The sequence below is a fragment of the Eumetopias jubatus genome, unplaced genomic scaffold (genome assembly GCF_037043125.1).
Source record: "Eumetopias jubatus isolate StellerSeaLion01/CBP00866 unplaced genomic scaffold, mEumJub1_p1.0 scaffold_3, whole genome shotgun sequence".
Taxonomy (NCBI): Eukaryota; Metazoa; Chordata; class Mammalia; order Carnivora; family Otariidae; genus Eumetopias; species Eumetopias jubatus.
Window position 1 is genome coordinate 80,745,415 of NW_028274809.1, and position 22,775 is coordinate 80,768,189.

Genomic DNA, 22,775 nt, shown 5'->3' on the forward strand with positions numbered 1-22,775 from the left:
CCCTCTTCAACGCCTCACCCACAACCCACCCACCCAGTGTGTGTCAGCTCTCTGAGATATTTTCTTTGAGTAAAACAAAGAGAATGTGTTTGGGGGGGGAACTAGTCACGAAATAAGCCTATAAGACTCCATTTTAGCACAAGGCTGCTTCAGGAATCCTCTATTTCTGGCTCTGAAGAAGCAGAGCATGAAGAGCAGTTGGCCCCCCCAAAATGCAAATATTTGCCAGCGGTAACTTTTAACCCCAAGTCAATTACAAAACTCACATAGGAGAGAATGACATTTTTCATTTAATCAAAAGCAGTCTGAGCCACAAAGTCTCAGACGCTGCCCTCAAAACCTCAAACGTGGCTACCAGAGAGAATTACACTAACAGACAGAGGAGCATCTCATTGGAAATAGATTAAGGCAACCTTGCAAATAGTCACTTGCCCACAACTAAGCACACCTGTCAGCCAAGGGACGGGGTTGGCGGGGGGGGGGAGGGGAGCTGTGCTAGGCAATGAGAACACATTGCTCATTCACACAGGTTGTTGCAAGGCAGGACCAAGCTCTGCCATCATCCCCTCCTTCCCAAGTGTCCCAGGATACCAGCTGTCCCAGGAGAAGGAACACACACACTCATGCCTCATTCTTCCTTACCATTTCTCCATCTGTTTAGCTCCATCTCCAGATGCTGGATAACGTTCTTCAGAGTCTTGTTTTTCTCTTTCTCTTTTTCGTATTTCTTCTTCCATTCTTCCGCTGTCAGTTCCAGATTCACGGAGACTGTATTCTTGATGGTCTTAGCCCTGGGGTCAAAGACAGAAGGGAAAAATTCTGAGAGTAGCTATTAGCATTAGCTACATCAGGAATACAATTAAGCCTCAAATGCTTTCGCATCTGAAGGCTGGGACTGGGGGAGCAGGGGTACCCTGGGACCTACCGCCTCCTCGCTCTGTTACTGGCACCGCTGCCCTGAAGGCTCCACACTCACTATTCCCTTTTCTCCTTTCCCTCCTACCAAGTCTAAATCCCAAGGCTTTTCCCTTGAATTATGTCCCAGAGCCACCTTTCTCTGTTCCCCTGCCACCATTTTCATCTATGTTCTCAGCCCTGACTTAAGGTGACGGTCTTTCTCAAGCACTCAGCACCCTTCTCTAAGCATCTTGCATGGCCCTGCCAGGTTCGTCTTCCTAAGTAAGTTTCCTTTCTATCTTAACATTTAGGAAACACTAGGGTTATACCAAAACAACTGAGACAAAGTCTACAGCTCTGCAGAGCTTACAGTTTCTCATACCAATAAACTACAGACTGAAGTAATACAATCAGTTGTTTCTGTTACTCACATTTGGTACCTAGAATCATCCCCAATGCATTGAAACACATGTCAACACATGTTTCCCGGGACAGGCGGGCCACTTAATGGCTTCAGTCCAGTCAGGGGAAACCAAGGCTCCCCACTGAGCACACGCGCCGCACCCCCCCCCCCCATCACAGGCAGTTGTCACCATATATGAGTAGAGGAGGGCCCATTCCTCTCAGGTCATCCCATGTTTCAAGGAAAGTCAGCACTTGAATATTTTTATTTGTATCTCCCAGTTTCAAACAATTTTCCAAAACAACGTGTAGGGCAACCAAACATGTCTGAGGGCCACCATTTTGTCATTCCCAGTATAAGAGATAGAGTGACTTTCTAGGGCGTATGGCTGCGGGGGGAGGGAGGTGATGCCACAGTGGATGTCTGGACAGTTACTCAAAGGAGCAAGTGATGAGAGCAAAGGCAGTGACAGCTCTAGCTGACACCAAAGACAAAGACACGATTCACCTAGTTACCTACAGAAATGAACACACAAGCAGACCTGCCCAGTGAAAAAGGAAACTGACCACAACAGAATCCCACTTATTATTTACTTCATAAGAAGGCAGAAACCTCATTTAAAAAGGTGATATCCTGTTTTATTTGCTCTCCACTTTTCCATTTTAAACTCCCACAAGTTCTTGTACTGTCATATTTGCCAGCATTATCTGATGTGTGATTCAGGTTAATTACTGTTGTCAGGAAATGACATTTTGGACATGATTTCTATTTCAGTGAGAGAAATTTCATCAGCCCCCACCAGGGCTACAGATGTCATTCCAAAAATTAATTCCTAAAGCAGACAACTAAATAACCCAACTGTCAAAAGAGGAGTGAAATGAAGTCAACGTGAGACTCCACTTAAGAATTAGTAAAATTCACCCTTGTTCACTGTAGCTTGAGGCTTCTGTCCCCAGAAGTGCTTCAAGTCTAATTTTTCCAATCACGGCAATGTTATTACTACTTCCAGTCCACGCCAGCTTGCCACTCTCACCTCGCCTTCTAACACCCGTTGGCAGTGATAGGCTGATTGTGCCTCTCTGAAGCTATATAGCAATAGCAATACCACCCAGCCCTACAGTTCAGGGATGTTATCTCCCCGATATAGGAAAACAAACCAGTGATCTGCAGGAGCCTTACTCTAGCCATAAATTTACTGCTCATTCACCATTTTTATACATCAATCTCACTGTGACATTTGGTTAAACCCAATGTGACCTTATCACTCCCAAAGGAATAGAGAAGTGTCTTGAGGCTTCATTCCCAAATACCCTCAGGTTTTTTAGCCAGAGCCCCCAAGATGTATATAGAAATAAACGCCTATTCCAGAAGTTATATCCATAGCAGACACTGAACAAAATCCTACCCACGGCTAGGGGAAGACCTTAACTAACCTCACGTATATGCCCTAAACGGCAAGACCCGCTCAGCGCTAATGAGCCACATCTTCAGGGTACAGTTATCAGGGTTTCTGCTTTGCAGTTTTTCTTTGTTTCTGTTTGCTTCAGAGAGTCAAGCACTGCTTAAATAATATATGATCCAGACTTGCCCCAGATATAACATCCTCCTTTCCCCACAGGAAGGGAACCAGGACCCAGTTTTTAAAAGACCTCAATGCTAATGAATGTTAACCACCTTTGAAAAAGAATGTTAACTGGGGCGCCTGGGTGGCTCAGTCAGTTAAGCATCTGCCTTCTGCTCAGGTCATGATCCCAAGGTCCTGGGATTGAGCCCCACGTTAGCCTCCCTGCTCAGCAGGGAGTCTGCTGTTTCTCCCTTTCCTTCTGCCCCTCTCCCCTCCTGTTCTCTCTCTCTCAAATAAATAAATGAAATCTTAAAAAAAAAAAAAAAGAATGGAAGAAAAAGAATGTTAACCACCAGACCAAGCACAGCAAAGAGCAGAGACCACAGTACATCTTCTAACCGAGATCCCCACAGGGAGTCAGTTAGTCAGAAAAGGATTTTTTTAGATATATTTCACTGAGGAGTAGAAGGAAGACCCTGCCCCCCTGTACTCGAGCATTCTATTTCCTGCCCAGCACCTCTCGGTCTCTCTGTCCCTGAATTTGCAGTTTACACGTTCGGAAGCATATGTCCAGGCGTCTAGGACTACCAGCCATGTCCATGTCTACCACCGAGGTTAAGCCCCCATGGGTGACAACACTCTACAGCCATTCTCATAATTTGGCCCTTGAGTCAAGCCCTTTTTGAAGAGGGGACTTCCTAGAACTATTTGGTTCACATCACTCTACATGATAAATCCCATCCCCACCCAATTCCTCAATATTTGTCTATACTTATACTTTGGGGTCATAGTTCTAAATCATATACATGTTTCATATCACCAGAATTTCTTCTAATTACTTTGACCTCCCTGGAAGAGCCAGAAAGATGTTTGTTCTTGGTATCTTCCTACCTCTTGTTTTCATCATTTTCCTTCATTTATACATTACAACTCTATACGTATCACATGATTGTGGAGACTGGAAAGTCTGAAAGCCACAGGGCAGGCCAGCAGGCTGGAAACTCAGGCAGGGATTGATGCTGCAGTTTTGAGGCAGAATTTCTTCTTGTCTGAGAAACCTCAGTTTTTGCTCTTAAGGCCTTCAACTGATTGCATGAGGCCCACCCAAGTTATTGAGAGCAATGTGCTTTACCGAAAGTCAACTGATGGAAGATATCAACCTCATCTACAAAAAGCTTCATAGCAACACCTAGATTAGTGTTTTATTAAATAATTGAGTACTACAGCCTAGCCAAGCTGACACATAAACCATCACACCTTCTATTGTGTTTTGAGTTCTGGTTCCCACATAAAACACCTAACCTTCTTCTGGAAACATGACTGATGCAAAAAGCATCTTCCCATTTCCTGGTGAGGCCATTTTCCTTGCTTGCGAGTCGGGGGTATAGGGAATGAAAAATTAAAAGCTCTAAATTTTGTGTCTTTTGAAAAGCTCTAGTCTCCTGAGAAACACTGAGAAATGACAGATTTGGATGAGGATTTGGCACCTGGTTAAACTTCCATCCCCCACAGTATATCTCCCTCTAAGAGCAAAAATTAACCTTATTGGTGTTTCAGCAACAGGCACTGCAACAGGGGGTGATCTGAGTCTTTTTCCATTTTATGTCAGAAGTATAGCCAAGGGTCTCCCTTGGCCAAAGTGCTCACTCTTACCCTTGCAGATAACTTGCTATCATGCTCTGGTGACATGAGTTTTGCATGCACACTACTCAGGACTAATTGAGCTTCCATGAAATTGGGCAAGAGGAGGCAAAATTAAAAAAAAAAAAAGTACATTTCAGAAAAAGAAGAGTATTACTTTCCCCAAATTACCAATTCTCCTCCTTCTACGTACAACATACAAATTAAGTCTTTGAATTATTCATGCTAGATCAATCAAAACTCTTTGAGTCAAAGATGTGCTGATTCAGGCCTACTCCAAACTAATAGGTCTGCCCCCAGGGGGCCCCCTTTTCCTTCATTACTCCCCCATCAAGGTACATTAAATAGGCTTCCAAGGTAACTGGGTGATTCGAGTTCATACTTCTAAAACTTACAAATATCCTTTTTGAATAGTGCTATGAAAGTACTTTGGAAGAGTAATTAAAGACTAAAAAAAAAAAAATGCTGGAAGCCAAAAGAAAAAAAAAATCAGTGAAAGTGTTCTAATTTGAGTGTCTTATCCCTTAAAAGCAGGAAGTGTTCTGTTTTCCCACAGTTCAGCTTTTTGACTCTGGGCTGCCTAGAAATTCAAGTGTCCCCTCCTTAACTAGATTAAAAGCTCGAGAACACAGAAAATGGTTCCTACTTCTTTACTAGCACAATGCTGGGCACTCAGGGTGACACAGGTCTGACCAAATACAAGAGCCAGAATTCATCACTGAAACCAAGAAACAGACAGTGTTCCTTTTTCCCTTTTAATTCCAGTACCTAATCTAGAATCCTAAAGAGTGCTGACTTGGTAGGCTGCTCTCGGGCATTTGTAGACTCTATCATGTTTCTACTGCTTCAAAGGACATACTTTTGTTTCATTCAGGGCATTAATACAGTAAAATAGCCTAGCAACAAACATGGACTGATTTCATGTCCTTGAAAGAACCACATGGGAATAACGAAGAAACCTCGTACAGCCCTAAGGTCTGGCCACCCCTGCAACAAGAGCATAATAAACACTCGTTACACTGAATTTGAGATGTGCCCAGCAGTCTTTTCTGAGTTCAAAGTGCTTAATCTCATTAGCTATCAGATACCATGTCTAATCCGATGTTCAGACTCGTGTCTGCTGTGTAATTGGGTTTAATGCGTACATTTAACAATAAAGCAGGTATGGGCTCCATAGAGAAGTTAGATGTCCTTGAAGAATCCATTAACTAACTAAGGGATAGAGGGAGAGGAACCAAACCTCACACCTTTCTAATTATAGAGCTGGAAAACACACCAGATCTAAACCTAACCAAACTTCTGGACATAATGGTGTCACAGTTCAACACCTGCCCTAATGTTCTAAGGAATCCTACGCAACAAGCATTTGACTCATCTGTTCACTCATTCAATAAGCATTTATGAAATGACCATCTACCGTATACTAGTTGTGCTGGATGCTTGTTGGGATGACTGACGCGGATGACAACCCCCGTTCCTACCTTCATGGAGCCTAGTATCCAGATGACTCTGATAAAAGACGGCAGACCAACCTATTCCAGTTGGAAAGATAATTGACATTTTATTTTTATTTCCTGGAACCCCAAATTAGCATCAGTATTTCTTTAGTCTTTCATTCTAGAAACTTCCTTCTTACTTTATGTCACTCAGTCCGGTCCCTGCTCCCCCAGTCTATCCCATACATTCCATTCCACTCCATGCAGGTCCCATCTGTTCTGGGACTTTCCCAGCCTGCACACTGTTGAAGAGGGAGGCAAAGGGAAACCTGCAACCTATGAACACCCTACCACATGCCAGCCCGCCCCTGTGCTCAGTCAAAGCTGAAGCAACTCATTAATCCTCCCAACAATTCTCAGAAGTAGGCATTCGAGTTCTCCCTACGGGCGAGGACAGAGAAGCTCGGAGAGAAGTAAACAGGAGAGAGGAATGGATCGGTAGCAGAACTTGGCTTCAAAACTGGAACTGACCCAGAGGCCCGAGCACATCGAGGATCCTGATCAAGCAGCCTGCATAGAAGAAGCTGTGGGTCAAATACTACAGTCCCCTACACGTTTAGTCATTTACTGGCTATGTGGGCTCATGTGCAGCACCTAACAGCTTTGAGTCCAAGCCTCAATGTCATCTTCTGTACACACTGAGATAGGAACTGCTACAAGGATTTGCCACTCCCAGCACGTGCTGGGCCCTAGCGATCATGACAATGCTGACGATTGCCTCACTAAGGTCAGAAGAAAGAAGTTAATCATTTGGACTTACACTGAGACTTTTCCTCTAGACAGCTGCAAATGCCCACTCACAGCAGCAGCCTTGAGACAGACAGCCCATGCCCCAGGACAGCCCTGGCTTGCAAAGATTCAGATTAGTTTTACTTAGCAAGTCAGAAATTTTTTTTAAAGAGATGTTTCCTCCATAAATGCATTTGGTGCTGGTTTGCTCAAACATGTCTTTGGAAAAAAAAATCTTAAAGCTTAAGATGAAGAAACCAGGAGAGACAGGACAGGCAAGCTGATCACCACAGTATTCTGTGTTTCCCATAAGCAGATGCTGGTTTATAGGTAACCCATGACCCTTGAGAAAAGTAGGCGTTATCCTCCCGCAATCCAATGACCTAAGCATTTGACTACTAGAGGAAGTGATCTGAGAAGTAAAGGACCCAAATCCAGTTTAAAAGATAGATTAGTTCTACAATAGTTCAATGTAATTATTATTTATTTAGACATCCCACAGGTGCCATGACTGCGTAATTCTATATTCTGCTGTGGGCTCAGGAAATGGCTGGGGTTTAATGCGGTTTAAATAAGCCCTAACAATTTCCCATGTGGCCTGCCCACCCCCATCTGTCCTTTCTCTAGACATCTTAACCTGTTTCTCAAGCATGACCACACAACACACTCCCAGGAGGAAGGCAGGGGGAGAGCTTTGTGCATCCGTTTACAAATAAGGCAGGTGAAGCCCATAGAGAACTGGTGACTTCTCTGAAGACTGCACAACTGTTCAGAATTGAACAGCATGGTGGCACGGGAACCCACATACTGAACTGGCACCAAGGGGCCGTGGCTGAAGGAGGCGGGCTCTTGGCAGCAGGGGGTGCTGGGCAGGATGGGGCAGGAAGGCCCGCACTAACCCACGCACGTGAATGTTGTCTTGGGATTACCACACTGTCCTGCTGCCCACCTGTTAGTTCTCCGAGATCCCGGAAATCTCATTCAGACATTCCCAAAGGTGGGAAGATGGCCGCCACTGTGCCCTCTGCTCAGTACCCACAGTGTACCTCCCACTCCCAGGGTGCGTATGAGGATTTCCTTCGCCCCTCCTTTTATATTTATGCAACTACTCTATATTCATCCAAGTTTCTGGTTTTTCTATTAACAACTCTGTAATGGTTCCCAAATATTGGAATTAAAGGTAGCTATCAGTCTTGAGCTGTACACACTTGAAATCCTGTGAACCCAAGAATAAGACTTAATTCCGTGAAGAACAAAAGCAACACTCCACTGAATTACCAGCAGTCACATCTATAATAAGTCTGAGCATTTTTTAAAAAATATCATACCTCTGATTGGCATATATCTGGGGATTCTTTTAAAACATTCTTTTGGCCTCGGTCAACGATGCCTCAGGTTTACAAGCAACACCTGCTAGCTGCAATTTCGTAAGGGACTGCTTGCTCCTCCTTCTACTCCTCGAGGACACTAGCCCCTCCCCAATTCACTCAGATGGGAGCGAGAGACCACACCCACCTTTGCCCAAACATCAGTGTTGACTTGGTCTCAGCCTCATTGAAGACAGAGGGAGAACAGCAAATAACAATGGTGGTTCTACAGTTCCCACCCAGAGAGTCCTGAAGAATCCGAGTCATCTTGCTGTCCCGGTATGGCACGTGTGTTTTCTATTTAGGAAAAAAAAAAAGTATTGGCTATTACAGCCATTGTCCATTCACAGAGAAAACACAAGCAAGTTACCGATGGGGACACTGGGCTTAGAAACATGTGTAAAATAAGAATTTGTTGCCCAGCCTTTGGATTTGGCCAACGTTTAGAGTGCCCAGTCCAGTCTGGGACCTGGGTCATAGGAAATTAGCATCACCATTCATACATTTTAATGGACTAGATCTCCCAGCAAGTAGGATGTCTACAGCCAGGATTCCCTCTGCTCCTTTCCAAAGAAAAACAAACTAATCTCTGGGGTATGTGGCAAAGAGAGGACACAGACCCAAATAGTGACTTCTCATAATATCATTTAATAGAGGGGGATAGGATCACTTACTGTCCCTTCTGCCAAGGCAGAGATCACATTTCCAAGAGCAGACAAAGATTTATTGATATTTTTAGCTTCATCGAGAACAGCCCCCTCGGCACCGGTCTTGCTGACCTACCAGAGAGAAGAGAAAGCAGTGAGCTGCACAGGACAGCAAAAGCACAGAGTAGAAAATTCCAATTCACAGGAGGGCGCAGGGCTGGGGATTGAGGGAGGCGGATGTGAATCCTCCTGGAACGCAAGAAAAAATAAAAGTAAGTAAGAATCATGTTGATCAAACCTCCCCTTGTGCCTGAGGCTGGGGATTTGTTCTGTCTTGTTGTCATTTTCCTCTCAATTAGGTTTTAGGGGAATGGCTGAAATGCTTCCAGTGGTGGAGCTGCAGATGCTTCCCTGGGGGACATCCATCTAGGGAAACCAGGCTCCAAGAGTGCTGTCACTACCGAAAGGCTGGGGCCCTGCCAGCCTGAGCCACGGCCTCCTTGCCGGAGAGAGCCCAGGGGCAAGCGTGATGCGAAAACACTGTCCTGGCCACGATGAATGGACATTTTGGGGAAGTGTACCTTATGAGCTCCACCTTCAGGCAAAGGACAAGAGGTGGTGGGGGGTTGTCCAGACTCTCTGTTCCCTGCCTTACTGACTCTGCTAGCAAGGAAAAAGGGAATGACCATCCAAAAGGAAAGATACTTGGGGGCATCACAAAGTCAAGAAAGTGTATATTACATTGTGGACTTGTCTCTTCTCTGCAGCCAGGGGAACCACGTACGGTTCCTCCTCTGCTGTGTTATTCCTGGCAATTTGCTATTGACAGTCTCTGCTCTAGGTAGAGAGCAGTTTACAGATGCTAAGGAGAAAGGGAAGCCAACATGCTCCCCAGCCCAGCTGGCTGGACAAACAATGCAGGAAGAGCAGCTCCGCTCTGAAGACAGGACGGCAGGGAACTGACCACAAACTGCACCAAGACTGACGGTCATGAGGGATAAAGGAGAGACTCTGAGGGATAGAAACAAATGCATGTGCGGGGGGGCAGTGTTTTCAAACACGATAGATACTCATCTCTCTGAGAATTGGGTGTGTATAGACACCACTGCAGACAGAGAAACAATACAGCTGACGGGTCACCCATAACAGCCTATTCACACGGGGTGGTTTAAGGTGCTTTCCTATCTGAGCATCTGAACTCCACGAAATATGCAAGACAGGTACAACTGCCTTCCATTTCCACAGACAAGGAAACTTTGAGCTCCAGAGATGTCAAACTGCCAGCCCAAGGCAAGAGAACCATTTAGGGGAGTTGGGGATTAAAGCCCAGAGTTCGTTCTAATAGATCACACTGACTGACACATTCATGTGGACACATCTAGGGCAAAGGAAGACAGATGGGAGTGAAAGAAACAAGGTACAGGCCCGCAACTTTAAAGTGCCCCACAAATATCATAAGCAATAACCACTGACACTGCAGAGGACAGGCCTCCACACTCAACTGGCAGCACTGAGCTGTTTCCAGCCCCAAACACTCCCTCTGTGCTCAGAAGGGAAAGAGAGCAAACTCGGGAAGAACAAGGGGCCACTGGGCTCTTTCTCCAGACCCACACAGCTGTTGCGGCAGCAAAGCACAGCCTGATTGCCAACGTTCAGTCTAGAACTAAATGATGCTGCTCCGTCTTCCTATTCTGGTGCATGTCTATTTCATTAAAGTTACAAGGTTGTACCAGTAAAATTTTAGATTCCCAACCAGATAATCTTCCAGGAACATCCACATGACTGCGCTCATGGCTTTACAGATGTGTACAGGAGAACATTTCAAGTAGCCATTACTTACATGGATGTTAGTGGCCATAATGTGGCGTGTAGCAACCCAGCGGTGGGGTGCAGTAAGTGGGGATCAATTGCACAGCTCAGGAGACTGGCCGAGCCTCAGGGCTGGCCCCTGGGGAGTCAGCACTGTCAGCGATGACGGAGGCCACATGGTATTGTGCACAGGGACTTGCTCTATGAGGTCGCCCGAGGGGAGCAGTGCCCCCAGGCAGGGTGTGGCAGCTTCCTCTAGCAGTGTGCTATGGAGGTGAGGCTAGGAGGGAACAGGTAGAAGGTTCTGGGGAGCCTGTTTGGTCTAGAGTATGACCTCAGCCAGTGCCTAGGAGAGCATGGGACAGATGCCAAAAGAGAGCCCTGACAAAACCAGAGAGAGAAGGGAGAGGGCTTTGGGCCACACCCCTGGCTACCCGCCTGGTGTGTGGCCTGAAGGAAGTGGGAGGCTGCCCACGTGAGGCCCTGTCAGACCACACCCATTGCAGAGAGAAGCAGAGAATGCAGGGACAGCCCCAGGTTCCAGATCTTCTATCAGCAAACAAACGTGCAGGGGCAGGACTGCCACGGTCCAATGGCAAAGTCCGTTTTTGGCCTATTTGAATCCGGTGCAACACGGGGATCTTCCCTTTCCACAGAAGGTCATGTCCCTCCGCCATGTGCAAAACTGCCTCTACCGGGCTAAGCACACACGAGCACTTGCCTAATGTCATCAATTGGGGCCTATTAAGCATAAATCCGAGCTGGCATTCAAAGCACCTCCTGTGACTTCAGGACCAGAAAAGAGAGCAGGGAAACGAAGGTGAAATTTAATAGCAGTTTGGCACAATACCAGAAACTTTAAAAGCTCTTTAAAACCAGGGAATAGAAAGGGTATAAAAATTATACCATTGCACACTGAAGCAAATAACAGGGAAAATTATAGATAATACAAATAAGGAACCAATTACCTTTTCGCTCCCAGCCAAATCAACTAGATAAAGCTTCCCACTGAGCTTTTTTTCGGTCTCTACATTCTCTTGTTTAATATTAATCAGGAAGATACTGTGACTTCTAGAGCTGTGTTCATTCATGTCTGAAAAGGAAAATAGTTTACTGCTCTGCAAAGAATAAGAAGTTTAGGTAGCAAGCCTCTCATTTAAAAAGCACAACAAATCATGCTCAACAGCTCCATTTTTTAAAGTCCAGCCAATTTTGGGGCGCCTGGGTGGCTCAGTTGGTTAAGTGACTGCCTTCGGCTCGGGTCATGATCCTGGAGTCCCAGGATCGAGTCCCACATCGGGCTCCTTGCTCGGCGGGGAGTCTGCTTCTCCCTCTGACCCTCTTCCCTCTCGTGCTCTCTCTCTCAAATAAATAAATAAAAATCTTAAAAAAATAAATAAATAAATAAAGTCCAGCCAATTTTAAAAAGTATCTGAGACCACGGTTTCTTTTAAAAAGACAAGAGAGATTTAAAGTATCTTCACATGGCAAAGAAATTAAGAATCTTAGTGGATGGTTCAAGAGAACAGATTCTCTAGCTTTGCCTGAAGCCCCCATGGACCCTCGGCCTCACAGAGCTCACAGCTGGAGCACCTGGGTGGCTCAGTAGGTTAAGCATCGGCCTTCAGCTCAGGTCATGATCTCAGGATCCTGCAATCCAGCCCCGTGTCAGGCTCCCTGCTCCGAGGGGAGTCTGCTTCTCCTTCTCCCTCTGCCACCCCCTTGCTTGTGCTCTCACACTCGTGCTCTCTCCCTCAAATAAATACAATCTTTAAAAAAAAAAAAAAGAACAAAGAGCTCACAGCTTCCTCCCCCCTCACCTTTAGTCCCTCAGCCTTTGTCATCGCGGTTAGGACCCAGTGTATTCCGTCTTCGTCATGTGTGTAAGCCTTGCCTTATCCGTAATATCACAAGCTTTCTTAAGGAAGGATTATGACCTTAAGATTTAAGACTTTTTTTCCTTAGAGTTCTATAACCCATACTAGGCACGTAGAAGTTCTCAAAGATTAAATATGCTTCATTAGTACTGAGTACTAGAAATAGAAATCTTTTTGGGGGCGCCTGGGTGGCTCAGTCAGTTAAGCACCTGCCTTCAGCTCAGGTCATGGTCCGAGGGTCCTGGGATCGAGCCCCACATCGGGCTCCCTACTCAGAGGGAAGCCTGCTTCTCCCTCTCCCACTCCCCCTGCTTGTGTTCCTGCTCTCGCTATCTCTTTCTCTGTCAAATAAATAAATAAAATCTTTAAAAAAAAAATAGAAATAGAAATCATTTTGGACCCTGGTCTCTGTTAACTAGGCAAGCAGAGATTCCAGGGATAGTCTTCGTCAACCCCCACTAGCAATCATTTCTTAAAACCAATTTTTCAGGCACCCTTGTCCAAGATGGCTGAAGACTAATACTGGACCTCAAGATCATGAGTTGGGGTACAGGACTCAAAGAGGAATATCAGTCTCTTATCTGGTATGTGGAAAACAACAAGAATGCAGACAATGATTGATTCCAACCGGAGTCCAACAAGGAAGGGACTCAGTGTTTTGGAAAATGCTGGTGCATCCATGACCTCCTGAACTATGAGTCTGACATGAAGTTTGACATTCCTATCACATATCCTACTACGGCTCCAAAAATTACAGCCCCTGAACTCAATGGAAAAACAGCAAAGATGTATAAGGGGTGGCAAAATATGCCTGACCGAGCCCTTTAAGCCTTTGTGGGCCAGGAATGTGCCCAAGTTTGGACTAGCTCATCTCATGGCTCTGGGGCTGACTCCATGGCTGGTAGTGGAAATTCCCAATCTGATTCAGAAAGGTGTGTGATCCAGTGTAAAGAGAAATGCAACCAATGAAGGATCAAGCCACTGAGGCAAGACAGAAGGGCCTCTGATAGGCTATGTTCCTGTTTTCTGTGCATCACTCTTAATCATCCAACTACTTCCCCACCCCTTCACCCATAACTGTTACTAAGTAGCTGCTTCAGGCATGCTGAAAAAATAAACAACAGTATTGCTACTGAATTTCTAAGACTACAGAGGGAGGGGAAAGACTGGGGCTCTGGAAAACCAAAAAGCAATTTATATCTCTTCCCTTCCCCAGGTGGAGCAACGAGAATTCCAGGAAGGATAGGAGGTGCTGAAAGGAGGTACATAATCTTTTTGGTTTCTGGAGATAACTTGTGAATAAAAGCTGCTTCCTCTGGTGGCCCCCCAAAAAAATCTTTCCAGAATATATGGGGGAAAAAGTTAAAGATTCCACAAAAATTATGTAGGAATTAATAAATGAATTCAGCAAAGTTGCAGGATACAAAAGCAATATGTAAAAATCAGTTGCATTTCTATATACTAACAATAAACAATCTGAAACGAAAATAATTCCATTTAAAATATAACAAAAAGAGATACACCTGGGTGGCTCAGTCTGTTAAACATCCAACTCTTGATTTTGGCTCAGGTCATGATCTCAGGGTCATAAGATCGAGCCTGGCGTCGGTCTCCATACTGGGCATGGAGCCTGCTTGGGATTCTTTCTCTGCCCCCACCCCGACTCACGCACTCTCTCCCTCTCTCTAAAATAAATAAAATAAAATAAAATATCAACAAAAAGGGTAAGATACTTAGGAACAGACTTAACCAAGGAAGGAAAAGACATGTACATTAAAAACTACAAAATGAGGGGTGCCTAGCTGGCTCAGTCAGTAGAATATGTGACTCTTGACCTCAGGGTTATAAGTTCAAGCCCCATGTTGGGTGTAGAGATTACTTAAAAAATAAATAAATAAAATCCTCTAAAAAATTTTAAAAGAATAAAAACTACAAAATGTAAGAAGATACCTATAAATTGAAAGACATTCCTTGTCTATGGATCAGAAGACTTCACATCGTGAAAATGGCAATACTACCAAAAGCGATCTAGAGATTTAATGCAATCAGTATCAAGATCCTAGTCATGTTTTTCTGCAGAAATAGAAAAGTCCATCCTAAAATTCATAAGGAATCTCAAGGAACCCCGAATAGACAAAACAATCTTGAAAAAGAACAACATTGGAGGTCTCACACTTACTGATTCCAAAACTTACTACAGAGCTACAATAATGAGACAGTGTGGCATTGGCATAATGGCAAACATAGAGAGGGACAAATGAGAGCCCAGAAATAAACCCTCACATAAAATGGTAAAATAATTTTCAACAAGAGTGTCAAGACCATTTGATGGGAAAACAAGTCTCTTTACCAAACTGAATACTGTATATCCCCATGCAAAAACAATGAAGTTGGACTCTTACCTAGGCCATATACTAACTCAAAAGCAATCAAAAACCTAAATGTAAAAGCTAAAACAATAAAACCTAGAAGAAAACATAGGGGAAAAACGTCATAACATTGGATTTGGCAATAATTTCTTGGAAATAATACCAAAACCAGAAGCAACAACAGTAAAAAACAGATATATTGGACTTTATCAAAATTAAAAACTTTTATGCATGAAAGGACAGCATCAACAGAATGAAAAGGCAACCCACAGAATGAGAGAAAATATTCACAAATCGTATATCTGATAAGGAATTGAGATCCAGAATATACAAAGAACTCCTATAAATCAACAAGAAAAAAAAAACAATTATAAAATGAGCAAAGGACCTGAACAGACATTTCTTCAGACAACCTACAAATGGCCAATAAGCACATGAAAAAATGCCAAACATCACTAGTCATTAGTGAAATGCAAATCGAAACCACCATGAGATAACACTTCACACCCATTAGTATGGCTGTTAAAAACAAAAATAGAAACTTCTGCATCGGCAAGGATGTGGAGAAATTGGAACTCTCATGCACTCTTGTTGGTGGGAATGTAAAATTGCGTGCAACTACAATGGAAAACAATGTGGCAGTTCCTAAAAAAATTAAAAGTAGAGTTGACATATGATCCAGCCATTCCACCTCTGTATATATACCCAAAAGAAGAGAAAACAGAAACTTCTACAGATATGTATACATCCATGTTCATAGCAGCATTATTCACAATAGCCAGAAGGTGGGAGCAACACAAGTATCCACAAGTCTATCTGTGAATGAATGAACAAACAATGTAATATATACCTACAACAGAATATTATTCAGCATTTTTAAAAAGAAAGGAAATTCTGACATATGCTACAACATGAAGACATTATGCTATGTGAAACAAGCCAGTCACAAGAGGACTTGTACCCCTCCACTTCTATGAGGTATACCTAGAGTTGTCCAATTCGCTGGAATACAAAGTAGTATAGCGGTTACCAGGGAAGTATGGGGAGGTATTGTTCAATGGGCCGGGGTTTAACTTTGGGGTTATTAAATTCTGGAAATAGACAGTGGTGATGGCACAACATTATGAGTGGACTTAATGCCACTGAATTATACCCTTAAAAATGGTTAAAATGGTAAGTTCTGTTATGCGTAATTTTAAAAACCACCTTACCAGAATGATAAGAAAAATAATTAATGTTCTGCACCTACAGTTCTGAACCAAGGGGCCAAAATGGATTGTCAAGTATGCCGAGAATAATTCACAACTAACAATAGCTTAAAAATTCAAATAAATAACTTCTTCATAAATGAGAGATGCTATTACTATAAGAATATCAGTCTTACGTTCTTTCAAGTGTATGTAAAAGCAGAAGAGAAAGACGTGGAATTTAACCTACACTGTATACATTAGTCTAGGCTCACCTGTGAAATCTGCCGCATGTGTGAATATCCTCTGATAGGATGTCAGAAGTACAGAAAAGGTAGAGAATTATGGTACTGGGTGACAGAATCACAGAGCCTTGTGTGGAAGAGACTTAGGCTAGACCAGTCAACCAACCAATGCTTCCATCTCTTGTATACCCTACAGGGAATCCTCCCCCTCCAGGTAGCCGGCTTTCCTTGGGGCAGCTATCAGGAGCAGAGTTCTTGTGGTCGGTCAAAACCTGCCTCCTGGTAGCTTCGACAATCTTGGGTGGCCTACGCATGCAGTTCATACAAAGCAAACCGACTTTCTTAATGTCAGCACCTTGAACATGTTAAGAAATATATTACACTGTCCCTATGTTCTCCTCAGAGTTTTTCTTTCTTCCAAGCTAGAAATCCCTAGTTCTCTCAACTCCTCCTACGAACTCCCTCTGATTTGTCCATACCCCTCAGAATGAGACAGCCAACCCAAAGATGGGGGACCGGAACCTCTGCTGCTCTAACATAGGACCTGCTTCCCAGAGACGTGCATGCACACCAAGGAAGGAACTGCAAGGTAAACAAGCTGACCTGAATGTGTTTGTTATTAACATGGCATAGGAAGGTTTTCAATAAAGCTCCCAGCTCCACTTCCTGAGCTCCTCCTTGCTTTTCTTGTCCTTTTCTAAACAGGGTAGAAATCTACTGGGGTTTCTTTCCACACATATGACTGGCATATAAAATGTATTGGCTTGCAATTTTTTTTTAACCTGAACAATAACGTGGTTATTTAGAAGCTGACTTTTAACCCCCTTTCCTTGGTTGATTGGTGGTTTTCCCCAGTGTCCAGATGTAGGGGGCTACCAGGGCCCAGCGAGCCTCACCCAGTATTCCCGAGAGTTCCCTGAATGGCAGAAGGCATGCTTCCCACGACCTGCTGAGACACTCTCGTCCTGCACACTCCTGTGTGCTTGCTTCCGAGCCACTGCTTCATAACTGCCTTCCCCGGCATTATTTGCTTGGAACCTCATTACCCACCCCTCCCAGTGGGTGAGCAGACATTCATATCCCAAGTGACAGGGGAGGAAACACCACCCCATGCTTACTTGTGACAGCCACGTGTCGGTTTGCTTTGCCTTCATCTATCACATCCATGACCTCCTCGGGGCTTGACACAAACCGCTCGGTACACCCCTGGAAAAGAGTCAGATCAGGTTAACCATTAGAAACTAGAAAGCTGGGGCGCCTGGGTGGCTCAGTTGTTAAGCATCTGCCTTCGGCTCAGGTCACGATCCCAGGGTCCTGGGATCAAGCCCCGCATCGGGCTCCCTGCTCCACAGGAAGCCTGCTTCTCCCTCTCCCACTTCCCCTGCTTGTGTTCCCTTCCTCACTGTGTCTCTCTCTGTCAAATAAATAAATAAAATCTTTAAAACAAACAAACTGGTATCTTCTTCCTACTGTTCTATAAGATTCTGTAATAGACAATGCATGATATTACACTTTTATTAAGACCTGTAGAATTATGGGTGCCTGGGTCGCTCAGTTGGTTAAGCGACTGCCTTCGGCTCAGGTCATGATCCTGGAGTCCCGGGATCGAGTCCCACATCGGGCTTCCTGCTCAGCAGGGAGTCTGCTTCTCCCTCTGACCCTCTTCCCTCTCGTGCTTTCTATTTCTCATTCTCTCTCTCTCTCAAATAAATAAAATCTTTAAAAAAAAAAAAAAGACCTGTAGAATTAAATAACATGAGGAGTAGCCCTAATGTAAACTATGGACTTTAGTTAGTAATTATGTATCAATATTGGTTCATTAGTTATAACAAATGTACTACACAGATGCATGATAGTAATAATAAGGGAATGGGGGTGGTAGATGAGAACTGTCTGTACTTTCTGCTCAATTTTTCTGTAAACCTAAAACTGATCTAAAAATTGGTTATTAAAAGTAAAAAAAAAACAAAAAACTGGAAAGCAACTCTATTTGAAGACAGCTAAACATTCTCCCATTTCTCCAAAGGCTGCCATGTTGGTCCAACAGCTCTTCCTCCTGGCTTATGGCTTGAGTTCTACATCAAAGAGAAGTTTGAGCAAACCCTAGGAAACCCAGAAGTAAACCATAAAAGAAATGCCAGCTTTTCCCTAGATTTTTAAGTACCTGTGCATACTCAACAGCAGTAGAAACAGAAAATAAAGAACACCAGTGACAGAAAAAGAAATGGATGAAATTTTGCCTTGCCTTTCATGCTAGCCACCAACTTTAATTAGACACTTTGAAGTTCTCAGCATAATGCTATGATAGGCTTGCTCTCACTGCAAAGTATACACAATTATCTCCACTGGCAAAGCCTCTACATGTGACTAATAAATACTTGTTCACTTCTCCACTTACCTCATATGATTAGACATCTGTGATATATTCACACAGGGATACGACTGAAGAAATCAAATGTCTGTTTTTTAACCAGATGGATATTAAATATAAGGAACATGATGAAACACCTACATACACTCTATAGGGAATATTCGGGGCATATCTGGTAACCATTATGATGACAGTGACAGGAGAGAAGTCAATTGCATCATCAAGGCTTCCTCATACCTTTACGTACGGGACTCTGTTTTTATCTTCATGGACAGCCAAGTTCGTCTTGGACACTGCAAATAATGACGACATGCAGAGGAGAAAAGAAAAGTTAAAGATTCTGTCTTGAAGGGAAAAGAGAAATTGTTACCGAAGATAGGCAAATCTAATCTCTTTGCCATACACAAGTTTAAGCCTTGGCTAAGAATAAGCAGATAGTGTAAAGGCAATAAAACATCTCTACAAACTTTCATTAATTCCTTAAGCAGAAGAGCCGTGAATCACTTCAACCTCCCTAGACCTTAGTTAAAGAACAAATAGAGGACAAGCATTCAGGTTACTCACCATCGAGTAAGTCCCTGATTTTGTCCAAGTAGATCTCAAAATAGGAAACCTAGTTAAGAACAAATTGAGTTTGAAACAGAAATGCCATGCTGTATTTGAAAAATATCATTATTAGACCTCATAAAAGTCTTCGTCATGCACAGTTAAGAAGGGCAAGAAGAAGGGCAGAAAGCTGGATCCAGAGGCCTGCAGCACAGAGCCCCAGCCGACTCTCCTGCGCTCTCCTGCTTCCTGCTACGTCAGCCTGCTCTGCGGGCCCCCGCCGGGCTGGGCCACCCCCCACGCTGTACAGCCCCTGTGGTCTCGATTCAGGTGCTCCTTACATTGTGCACTAGACAGCCACTTACAGGTGGACTCTACCCTTCACCCTCGATGAGCACCAAGCAAACCTCTAGGTAGGACCAAGGCTGGAACAGAAAACGGTCTTGGCGAGTAATTGTCAAAATCAGTTGGCATCTCCTCATGCATGATGTTGACCCCCTCACCAGACCAGGTCCAAACATCTGCATGAAGGAAGTGGGGATCGGGATAAGGGCAGTTTGCTTGGAGCTACAAGAGCTCCAGGTAATGGGGAGAGAGCTGCTGATGGTGGCCAGCTTTGGGGAGGCCAGGAAAGGTTGGAACAAAATGGGATTTAGTGAGAGACAGACTAGACTGTGAGGAGGAAAGGAAGCCTTCCAATCAATTATCCTCAGAGCCCAGCCCCAGCCCCACCTGCATCAGCTTCACTCAGACCTTTGTAGAAACTGCGGAGTCGTGAACCCAGCTGCAGACCTCCTGAATCAGAATCTCCAAGAACTAAGGAATTGGTTTCTAAACTCCCTAGGTGGTTCTTATACCAGCTGACACCTGAGAACAACTTGAACTAGACATGTGACCGTGGAGGTTTAATTCACATGTAACCAAGACTATAGGCCTCGGTTTTCCCATCTGTCAAATGAAACTATTGGACTTAATGACATCAAAAATCTCTCTAGGATTCTGCACTCTGTCTACACCTGCCTTCCACCTCCCAGATCAACTTTCTTTCTCTCATGTTCATGGGGGGGGGGGCGGGGGGGTTGAAACCTAAACAAAGGAATCAACAAACAAGTTGTTAAGAAAGAAAAAAAAGTTGAAAGGACAGTGTGAAGCTGGGGTGTAACTCCATAGGTGAAACCTCATCCCTGCATCCTAGCTCTTGGACCTCTGGTTGGGGGCAGTGAAGCCTCCCCAACCAGTACTAGTCCTCACCCCTCAGTCCCATTCATTACCTTGTCCTGGAGCCTCCTGACTTCCCAGTTCCTCTGAGATCTGGGGTCTTGGCTTCGAACCCTGGAATGTGTAGCTGGGCATCCCCTCCAAGTTGCCCTCTGCCTAACAACCTGAGCTTGCCAGATTATCTGTCAAACTCCCCAGTCACCAAGCCTCGTGCGTCAAAGACACATCTAGCTGACCTTGGAAAGACTCACTGCTCCTGAAACTTCTCCCTGTGGCTGGAATCCTAGGATCTGTTTGACCTCTAATCTTAAGACATCTCTAAATCAGCCTCCCTGTAGCCAACTCAACCCTGGTTCCAACCCATTCTGTGCATCTCAAAATTGTCTAGTTTCATTAAGACTCCTGTTATCTTTGACATGTACATGTGTCCTTATTTCCAGAGATTGCAGAGAACTTAATTACACTAAGAAGCAGTCATAAATTACATATTTAGCAAATATGGCAATTAAAATCCTGTTCACATTTAATATGAGAAGAAAAAAAATAACCTCTGATTTGTTAATTTCTTTTTACCACAGAAGATACTGGCTGCTTTTGGGGGACGGGGGGGGACGATTTTTTTTTTTTTTGTCATTTCAAATACTTTGTGAGACCAGGTGGAAGAAAAATAAATAGGTGTTCTTTTGCATTAAGACATAGCATGCTCAGAAATAACATTTAGAACCTCTATGGGGCTCACTTTAAGGAACAGATTTTCAATACTGCTTTAATCAAGCCTCTTTTTCTTGACTAAGACTGTCACTACTCAGTTCAAAATATGGAGCAGTCAATAGCTAGCCTGCCCACTTGCAATTATGATATATGAAATAAGTGAGCATAACTACAAATGCAGAACAGGAAGACTGTAAATTCAGCCCTGGAGCCTTGGGTGCTGTTCCTTCTCTTCCCAACACCCCCCTCTCCCCACCCTATGTTGGGGCTGTTCTTACCTTAATAAGATTCTACTACAAGACCCTACTTTGAGGGCAATAATTGGTTTAACATCTTATTCCAGGATTATCCCGTAAGAACCCTACAGTAGTTTAAGGTATTTAAATGCAAACAGCCTTAAAGACGTAGTAAGCTCCTAAATCTTGATCCCATCAAAGCTACAGGCTTCTGTATCCTTCGATATAAAGAACCCTGGCAAGGAGACACCTGTGTTAGCCAACGAAGGGAGGAAAAGGATTTGTAAAGTAAAAAGACTTCCTGGATCTAATTTATGATGGAGCAAGTAGTTGTTGCCTTGTTTTGATATAATTTAGGAAAGGTACATAGCAGAAGTAAGCAAGGGCGGAAGTTTAAGATAATGGGAAAGGTGCTGCATGTCGGGTTGGTCAGATCAAGAGTCTAATCTCAGCTCAGCCAATAACCGATGTGTGACTTTGGCCATCCAGCGCTATGTCTTGAAACTTCAGGTTCTTCATCTCTAAAACGATGGGCCTAGTGCACCAAGGTCCCTGCCTCAAAAGGCATGGTCAGCCTCTTGGCTCATCTGCTCTGCTCCAAGTCTTCTTCTTAGAACTGACCCTGTCTCCTCCCCATCCCCCGTCCACACCGTTCCCAGTTGCTGTGGTGGGGACACAGCCAGCCATGTGCATCCTGGACAGAGCTTGTCGGAGCTGGGGGCAACCCAACTGTAGGCTAGGCCAATGAGCCCCTTCCCTAGGGAATTAGGAATTGGGAATAAGGGATATGGAACAGGAGTGGCCATGGTGCCTTCTCCCCCTGCCCACCCCCCCCAAAGAGATAAAGCAAGCAGAGAGAAATGCAGGGACTCTGACCGGGGTAGGGTTTCTTTTGGGTGTGATGAAAATGTTCTGGAATCAGATAGTGGTCACAGGTGTATACTTTTGGGAATATAATAAAAACCATCAAACTGTACGCTTTTAAAAAATGAATTTTATGGTAAATGAATTATATCTCAATTTTTTTTATTTAAAAAAAATTTTAAAAGGAAGAGCAGGGTCTGGATTCCTTGCTTTTCCACAACCCCTGAGCCCCACGCCTACTAACAAATTTTGTATCTTGTAACAACTTCCTCTATTTGCTTAAACAAGTGGCTTTCAGTTACTTGAAAACAAAGGAGTTCCAATGAATGTATCCTTAATATCCAGTGTTATAAATTAACAGCTATAGTTAAGAGAGGAAAAATCTCTCTTTCAATTCAAATTTAAGTTGGAACAGAGGTTCTGGTTTAAAAACAAAAACCAGGAAGGATAACACCCTTCCCCAACACTTGTCACAGTGTGCCCCTCAAAACACCAGTCCATCATAACCTCAAAAGGGGAAAAATATGTACACAGGCAAATAAGCCGGAAAATGTAATCTACTACATGTCCCCTTTGTAGAATTGGATTACATAACAGC

At 44.0% G+C, this 22,775-nt stretch overlaps 1 protein-coding gene across 1 annotated transcript in view; it reads right to left on the reverse strand.

The window, feature by feature from the left end:
- KIF5C (kinesin family member 5C) overlaps positions 1–22,775 on the reverse strand; it is a 154,545-nt gene that overhangs the window by 69,575 nt on the left and 62,195 nt on the right. Inside the window, exons 5-11 of the mRNA XM_088021710.1 lie at positions 19,167–19,215; positions 18,840–18,895; positions 17,350–17,437; positions 11,522–11,646; positions 8,772–8,876; positions 8,246–8,394; positions 643–791 (exon numbers count right to left, since the gene is read on the reverse strand). Of these exons, the coding sequence (XP_087877836.1) occupies positions 643–791; positions 8,246–8,394; positions 8,772–8,876; positions 11,522–11,646; positions 17,350–17,437; positions 18,840–18,895; positions 19,167–19,215 (721 nt within the window). The remainder of the gene's footprint in view (positions 1–642; positions 792–8,245; positions 8,395–8,771; positions 8,877–11,521; positions 11,647–17,349; positions 17,438–18,839; positions 18,896–19,166; positions 19,216–22,775) is intronic.